Consider the following 8,347-nt stretch of genomic DNA (forward strand, 5'->3'; position numbering starts at 1 on the left):
TCTGTCGATTGGACAGATGGGCATAACTTTACACAACACACACACAGAGCTTTCTAATTGCAGTATTTGGATCTCCACCCACACCCTGTCTGAACTGTTGAAGAGAAAGTGTTGTGGTAGAGGACGTGAAAGAAGAATGGGCATGTGTCGCTGGGAGACATAAATGTGCACGTGGAAGGGAGAAGTGAGCCAAGGAGGCCACAGCTGGGCTGTGTGCAGAGTCCCCTGATCCTTGCCCTGTCCATTCCCCTTTAGGTTTGTGAGCCTTTAGATCTCAGGGCCCATGGCTACCATTCACCAAACAAACACCATCCAGGAAAGCCCTGGGGAAGGGCTTCCACTTGCACAATGGAATGTCCCCTCCTTTCCCCACACCCTTCAATTAGCCTGGGTGGGGGTCCTGGGGATGGAGTCAAGAGAACCCCAAGAACATGCAGGAGGAGGGGAGAGGGGATTTTCCTTTCCAGCAAGCTAATATGCTTGCATAGATGGAACATTTGCAACAGGGCAACCTTGAATTCCACCCCCTACGTTTTCTATGCAACACCTGTAAGGACCATATATCTATATATGTAAACTGAAAGCTGAGATTGTGGAGTCTGAAAAAGAAACAACACCAGATTCTTTACTAGAACGCAAGATGCCGTATCTCACAGTACAATCACATTCATGCAGAGATGGTTAGGCCACCAAAATACTCCCGCTGGTCACCATCACAGGACCTTACATTACCTACTGGGTTTGAAGGCATCATGAGCTCTGGGTGAGGCTGTCATTTCCATTCCACACTCCCTGAGATGCCAGTGCTTCTGCTTCCTTAAGGGTGCTTGTGGAGTGTGTTTGTGCATCTGTGTGTTTTAGTGACTGCCCATCTCGTCCACCTTAGAATATGATGCTTAGAGGCCTAGATTGTCGGAAACTGTTGTTGATCAGTGGTCAGAAGCCAATAGAGCTGGACTAGAAGTAATTCACTAGGGAATTAAACAAAAAGTTTGCAGTGTAGTAGGCGGGCGGGCAGGGTTTAACAAACACACCATTTTTTTCAGCAATAGGGAGGCTGGAGAAAGCAAAACGTTATTTGTAAAGGGGGGGGGCAGTGGGATGAAAGCTGTTCTAAGTCATTGCTTAATTTGAGCAGGGATGCGGGGGAAAGGCCTGTGTTTATTAGGTGTTTTCCAATTTAATTCTAAGATGGAATGATGTTGTACCTCTGCCAATGTCATCTCCAAACAAGTCTGACAGCATCACACCTAGTTTGACAGCTCTTGACCTGTATTGCTAGGAGGATCACTTCTAATAGAACTGGTAGTGCCAAATCAGAAGTACAGTAATGCCTCTAAGAAGGAAGCATTGCTGTGTGTGTGTTGAAACTGCCAGTGTCTTGGAACTGTGGCTGCTTTGCCAATTGCTAGTCCAGCTTCTGCTGGCCTGATTTCCTTCTGATGCTTTGGACTACAACCCTTGCCCCATCAACTCCAGCCACCACAATCAGATTGGCTGGGTCTGATCAGAGTTGTGGTCCCAAACATCTGTAAAGAACCAAGCTGGCAAAGACTGGGCGATGGGCAGCAGGGCATCGGTGAGCATGCCACCCACCCACCCACAAATCTCTGCATCTGGAAGCATCCCAAGGCGGACATCAATCTTAAGCCGGAGGTGTGAAGGATGGGACAGGAGGTAGGGACTAGATAGGGAGCTGAGGGACAATGACACTCAATTCACCTTGCAGTCTGGAGATAGCAGGACCCCTAGACCCAACTTTTAACCAATTGCTTGGTAGACTGTGTGGGAAGAAGAAGGCAGTTAATAATCAGGCTTCCTGCTGATTCTGGGTAAATATTACATGTACTGGGCCAGCATCAGCATCATCAATAAAACCTTTTCTAAGCTTTAGTTCCTAGATGTTGTTGAACAGCAACACCCACCATCCCCAGCCAGCAGGGAGCAAGGTCAGGGGTGATGGGAATTGTAGTCCAACAAGAATTTGAGGATCCAAGATGGAGGAGGCAGATGTACATGACAGCCCAATTGGTCCACCTATTTTTCCAGCATGACATGTCTTCCCACCCCACCCCCTACAGAAACACACGGGGAGTCTAGTGGGACAGGCTGCTAGGGAGAGGAGGCAGTGGGCCTCTGAATGCTCCATGCGTCAAGACCCTTTGCCTCCGCACCACAGCCATCTTTTGCAAGAGCCCTTACATTTTCAAACTAGCAAACTCAGTAAGACAGGTGGCATTTACTTTCCCTTACAGAAGTCAGTGACTTTGGTTGACTGAAGACCCAGGTCAAGTGAGGCAAAAACCTGTCTCCTGTCGCTTGAGATTGCCAGTGTCTGGTTCACTTTCTGCCATAGAGCACATTCCCCGTGCTTCACTGACAGGAAGGAAATACAGTGTGAAACGTTCCTAGTAGGACACCAAAATGCTCCTTTAAAACCTTCCTCCATCATAAAGGTCAGTTGTTCTGCCACAGCTGACTCCATCCACCCCTGCGTGGCTCAGTCATGTGGGGCCCCAAGAACAATGGGAAACCTCACTTCATCCTTTAAGTCAAGGGACACCAGCTTAACAGAAGATAAACGCAGGGAGGGAGCCCTGCTTGGCAGGCCCTTTGTTCTACAACAGGACTACCCCCCCCCCCGAAGTTCAAAGCAAATGACTTTTGTAAATTGGCAGGGGGGTATGGATGGATGCTGTTGGACTCCAACTCCCATCAGCCCTAGCCAGCATGGCCAGTGGCCAGAGATGCCAGGAGTTGTAGTCCAGCAACTTCTGGAGAACCACAGGTTCCCCATCCCCGAGACAGATGGAAACTTCTGGAAGTCTTGAAATGTGAGGCTGTTTCTGACTCCAACCCTTAAGAATGAGTTGAAATGCAAGTGGGGAGAGCAGTTACCATCAAACGGAATGAAATGACTGAGATACTAGTAGGAGCTGTTTCTTGGAGCGATAAGTTCCCAAATGCCATGGTTGTATTTATTAAGTGCTCCCAATCTCCCCCGCCCTTCACCAGCTGCTATGTTCTGCATTATTTCACACACCAATGAAACTAGATTGTCAAGTGCAAAAAGAGCTACAACTCAGGTTTGGGTGAACGTGCAGCCCTGATGTAGCTGTCGGATACAGTGATGTCACTGTTCATGTGCTGGTCAAGGAACTCCGAGGTCTCTTCTGCAATTTGACCTGGGATTCGGAAATCAATGGTCGGCTGGTCCCTTTTAGGGCTAGGGTGGGTAAGAGTGTTTCTGGCCTCAGCATTGCAACCCGTCCCTTGTAGGAACTGCAAGAAGTTCTCCTCAATGGAGCCTTCTCTGCTGGGTAACCTGAGGTCTTCCTCCGGTGGCTGCTTGAAGAAACAGGTGAGGTGCTTGCTCAGCTCTCCTCGGATCTGTCGATTGAGGCACCCGTAAAAGAAAGGATTGGAGGTGAAGGAAAAGTAGCCAATCCAAGTAACCACATTCTCTGTCTGCCGGCCGGGGAAATGGGAGCTCAGCACAGAGTAGAGATGAAAGGAGAAATATGGCAGCCAACAGAAGAGGAATTGGCCCCCCACAGCCAGGAGGATGATGACAGCTTTCCCACCCCCAAACGTCCTCTGAGGGGTAGTCCGAGGGGCTCCTGAACTAGTCACCATGGTGGATCTACTGCTAAGGGATTCTGACCGCTGCCGTGGGGTCTCCATCCAAGTGGGGAGTGGGCCATGGTGCATGGCAGCCACTCTGGCCACTTTGAACATGCTGCAGTAGACAACCAAAATGATGAGGACAGGCAAGAGGAAGTAGAAAAGAGCAAAGAAAACCACAAAGAATTTGCAGTAGGCACTCCGACTCCACTGCAAGGTGCAGCTCTGTCTACCATAGGCTGCTGAACTACTGGCACGGTCTTGGGAGAGCCAGCCCAGGATAGGGATGATGGACATGACCACAGCTTTGATCCAGACGCCAACCAGGACACAGACAACCAGGCCCACAGTCATTTTCACCTCGTAGCGCATGGGGTGCACCACGTAGTAGTAGCGCTCAACGTTAATGGCCGAGATGGAGAGGATGCACATGGTGATGAAGCAGATGCTCAAAAACAGGTAGATGTGGCATATGGCATCCCCAAAGGCCGTGCCGTCAAAGAAGGCGGAGCTGGACAGCATAGCCAGAGGCATCAGGGTGACAGCAGCCAGGAGATCCACCAGGCAGAGGTGGAACACAAAGACGAACTTCCTCAGTGCAGGCGTCTTGATGATGACTGTCATAATGGCTACATTGCCTACAATGGCTGTCAAGTCAATCAAGAGCATGAAGAAGAGGCCCACAGACTCAGAGGCCACATCTCTGGTCTTGGTGTCGAGGCTGGAATTGAGGAGCAGAGAGCTCTGGCTTGTCTGCAGCAGCCTCCTGATCCTGGCGGAATTCCGCACCCACTGGGTGGGGAGAGAAGGCTCCATGGAGACTAGCACCTCCCTTCACAAGTCCATCACCCATCCTATTCTGGGTCCCCAGGGAGTGATCAGAGAGAATCGACAGTGGCCATGGAGAAGGAGCAACCCCAAACCCTGGACTCACATTCTTGCCCGTGTTAAGAGCTGAGCAGGAAAAGGGCTCTTATGTATCCCGTTGCCATTCAGTTCTGTACGCCATTATGTTCTTAATTAAACACAGCTATTTTGCACCTCATTTTGATTGTGCTTCTTTAGATAGAATATCATGGCAATGCAAGAGGACCATGGGATTGGTTCTCGTGATGGAGAAGGGTCTCATTTTGCTGCATCTCACGACAGCCTTTTCCCCAGGCAAATGTCAGCACCTACAAAGAAACACAATTACACAATTGTCAGCCAAAGAGAAAGTCCTGAGATAGGTCTTGTTAAGTTTACATGGTGGTTCTTTGATAAATCCCTAAACAACAAAGAAGACCTTTTCATTTTGCTCCCACATTTCAGGGTACTGTGCAAGGAAGCTTATTTGCTTTCAGAGACCAGTGTGGATTGAGTAATCCTGCACGTAGGCACTGCAAAGGCTTAGCTTTGAAATAGCACTTACAACCCCTGCTGTTAGCTGCATCTGGAAGTAGCCTAGTTCTGATGGTATCTAAGCTCAGAGCAGGTTATGAGACCCCTTTCCTAGGGGGCTTTTTACAGCTCACTTTCTTTGACCAATGAACATGCCATTTCTACTCGTCAGTTACAAGGAATCTAGGTGTCTCCCCCACCAAGTTGCTTTTCTATTGCAGCACTATACCTCAAACTGCAATTTGCTGCTACTGAGAAAATGTAGTTTTACCACCATTACTGAGAGTGGTTATGCAAGGCTTATAGGTGCTTATTGCAGCCGTTCTCAGACTGTCAGCTCCATTCAGATAATTCACAGAAAGGTAGAGGGAAAGTAGAAATATCAGCCCTGAGATTGATTTTCTCCTTCTTTTGACAATGCAGATAGAGGCTGTTTTGACCAGAGCTCTAACCTACATCCCATGGATTTCATAATACAGTGCTGGAGCAATATTCTAATTTCCCTCTTAAAGGAGAAAAAACTATAAACACTTCCCCCTTCTCAGCAGCCTGGATTAGCACACACGCACATGTGCACACATACCGGTACCACCTGCGATTTTCATGTTATAGCACTAGTCCTTGTGATGATGCTGGCATTGAACAAGGGAAAACAGTACAGTGGTACCTCGGTTTAAGAACAGACCTGTTTACGAATGATTCGGTTTATGAACTCCGCAAAACCCGAAGTAGTGTTCTGGTTTGCAAACTTTACTTCGGTCTACGAATGGAAGCCGAACGGTGGAAGGCCACCGGTGGCAGGAGGCCTCATTAGAGAAAGCGCACCTGGATTTAAGAACGGTTTTTGGTTTAAGAACGGACTTCCAGAACGGATTAAGTTCATAAACCAAGGTGCCACTGTAGTTAATTAAGGGATGCACTGAGATTTCCACCATGTTTCAAATGGCCCATGTGCTGGCCTATTGGATAGTGCCTATGATGCAAATTATGATCGCTTACACATGGCATTTTTAAGAACACTTTACTAAATAAGCACTCACGTGCTTTACAGGTCTGGCATGGGAGCATTCATCCAATGTCTGTAAATTAGAGCAGCCTTTCCCTCCCCCGGCTGTTGTGCCATCTCTCCTGCACACCCCTTTATTTATGTTGCACTTTTTTGTCCGTTTCCAGAAGAAAATGTCTCAGGGTGACTCACAAATCCATAAAACACAAAACAACGGCGATCATTTAAAACCAGATACATAAGGAAAATGCAACAAAGCAAAGACATTCTAGAAGTGCTCCAGTGCTTTTTACATCTCACTTTCTTTGACCAATAAACATGTTGTTACCACTCATCAGTTCTTACCCCACACTACTAAAATAGTGACACTATGAAAGAGGTCAGAAATAATACCACAGTTTGACCTCAACTGAAAGCCTGGGGTGTCTATAGCATTTCGTTTCTATAAACAAAGTGAGGGCAAATACAGACATGGCTGCTCCTTTGCAGCAGAGTTCAATCCCGCCGCCTATAATAGGTAGAATGAAAAATGCACTATTAAAGAATCATAGGTCTGTAGTGGAATAAAGGCATAGAACTAAGCAGCAATAAAAACAAATGGACCCAGGCAGTGCAAAAAGCAATCTCTGAGGTGTGGGGGAGACTAACTGTGGCTCAGCTAGGCCAAGAAATCTTCTGTGCTCAGCAATGCACAGGTGAGGACCAGAGGAGGCATATGAAATGGATAGGCCAATGTCATGGCCCCCAAACCTGCTCTCCCACATTACCTTAAGGAAGACACAAATGACGAGAAAATATAGGTGCGGAGAAGGCTCAGCATCTCCCCTGGGCCTTTCTGGCCAGAGGACCTAACTCTTCTGCCCTACTCAGACTCAGAGGATGGGCCTCCTCCCTCAATAACATTTTCTTTGTTTACACAGCATGGAAGTCATCACCTGTGGAATTGGACAAGACCCTTTAAGTCAAGACAACCAGCTCCTCAAAGAACTATAGTGTAGGCCTTGTCAGAAAACATAATGCCTCAGAAGGTCCCAGCTCTTGACTGAGGCTAACTTCACAAGCGCACAATATATCTAAAGCACATTTGAAGCACATTGCTTCCCCAAAGAACCCTGGAAACTATAGTTTGCCCATCACAGATCTCTAGTTCCCGGTACCCTGACCTGAGTAAACTACAGTTCCCATGATTTATTTATTTATTTTGGTGGAGGGGGGGGGAGAGAGAGCAATGTGCTTTAAACATATGGTGTGGATCCAACTACGGTAATATTGTCAACTACCCCAGTAGCAAGGTCCACTGGTAGCTGTCCAGGGTCCTGACCTGCCTTTTGCTTCCACCACAAGCCCAGGACAGCTGGGAGGGCTGGTTCCTGCAGCTGTTCTACAGCAGAGTGCCTGCTAGTGGTGTATCCTCCTGCTTCCTTTCCACATGTTCTTCTAGGTTGATGGGTGTGGCACAGACCTCCTGTGCAGGTGAGACAAGATGAGTGGTGGGTGGAACTTCCCCCTTGGACATTGATGGGTGCACCAGATCATGGCTGTCCTGTTTGGCTAGTTATCTGGCTGCCATCACGTGCAATTCCTGCCTTGTCAGTATTAAACTGCCCCACTTCTCGCGCCCACCCACAGATTGGCTAAGTTGCCCCTTCTCATGCTGCAAACTAGATAATTGCATGCAAGAGGGGGGAGTCTGCAAGGCCCCTGTCCCCAACCTCTAGCAAACAGAGGGAAAATACACACAGCATGGTAGTGGTGTTTATTGCACAGTCAGGGATAGGGCAGATTTTGAAAGGTAAAGACATATCTGGCCTTGATGGTCAGTTGCTGCAGCAGGGTTCTTGTGCTGAGGACAGTTGCAGGACAGCAGGCAAAGTGTCCCCTACAGCTTGGTGTCCATACTACAGATAGCATCACCTCTTGGCCGACCAGCTGCCATGGAGCTTGCCAGGGCACAGGAGTCTGCCTGGTGTGAGTATATTGACGGGTGCTGTTGGACTTCCATTACAGCCTGCATGGGTTGGGGCATTCCCATCCACTATGCCTGTGGAGAGCAAGAGGAGACACAGAATCAGCAAGCAACAAGCAGAGATCAGCAACTGGAGGGTTAGAGCGAGGGACTTTGGATGAGATAAAATCTTCGCACATGGCAAACGGGATGAGGGGAGATATTGGAGGCTGTTGCTGCTGCAGCATGTGTGTGTCACTTTGCATGCAGATCTCTGACCTGACTACCCCAGTTGTTGAGTGGAGTTGGCTGTCTGTGTTTGGAATTCCAAGGCGACGTCTCTGTTGGGGTTCTAGGCAGTGTTAGCTTACATTTCCATCTGTGTTGCAAGG

At 48.3% G+C, this 8,347-nt stretch overlaps 1 protein-coding gene across 1 annotated transcript; it reads right to left on the reverse strand.

The window, feature by feature from the left end:
- Positions 1-610: 610 nt before the first annotated feature.
- GPR61 (G protein-coupled receptor 61) lies at positions 611-8,045 on the reverse strand. Its single transcript, XM_088674126.1, has one exon. It carries the CDS (start codon positions 4,438-4,440, stop codon positions 3,076-3,078), a length of 1,365 nt encoding a protein of 454 aa, XP_088530252.1. The 5' UTR covers positions 4,441-8,045; the 3' UTR covers positions 611-3,075.
- Positions 8,046-8,347: the final 302 nt, after the last annotated feature.

The sequence above is a fragment of the Zootoca vivipara genome, chromosome 7, assembly GCF_965207765.1.
Source record: "Zootoca vivipara chromosome 7, rZooViv2.hap1.1, whole genome shotgun sequence".
NCBI classification, from domain to species: Eukaryota; Metazoa; Chordata; class Lepidosauria; order Squamata; family Lacertidae; genus Zootoca; species Zootoca vivipara.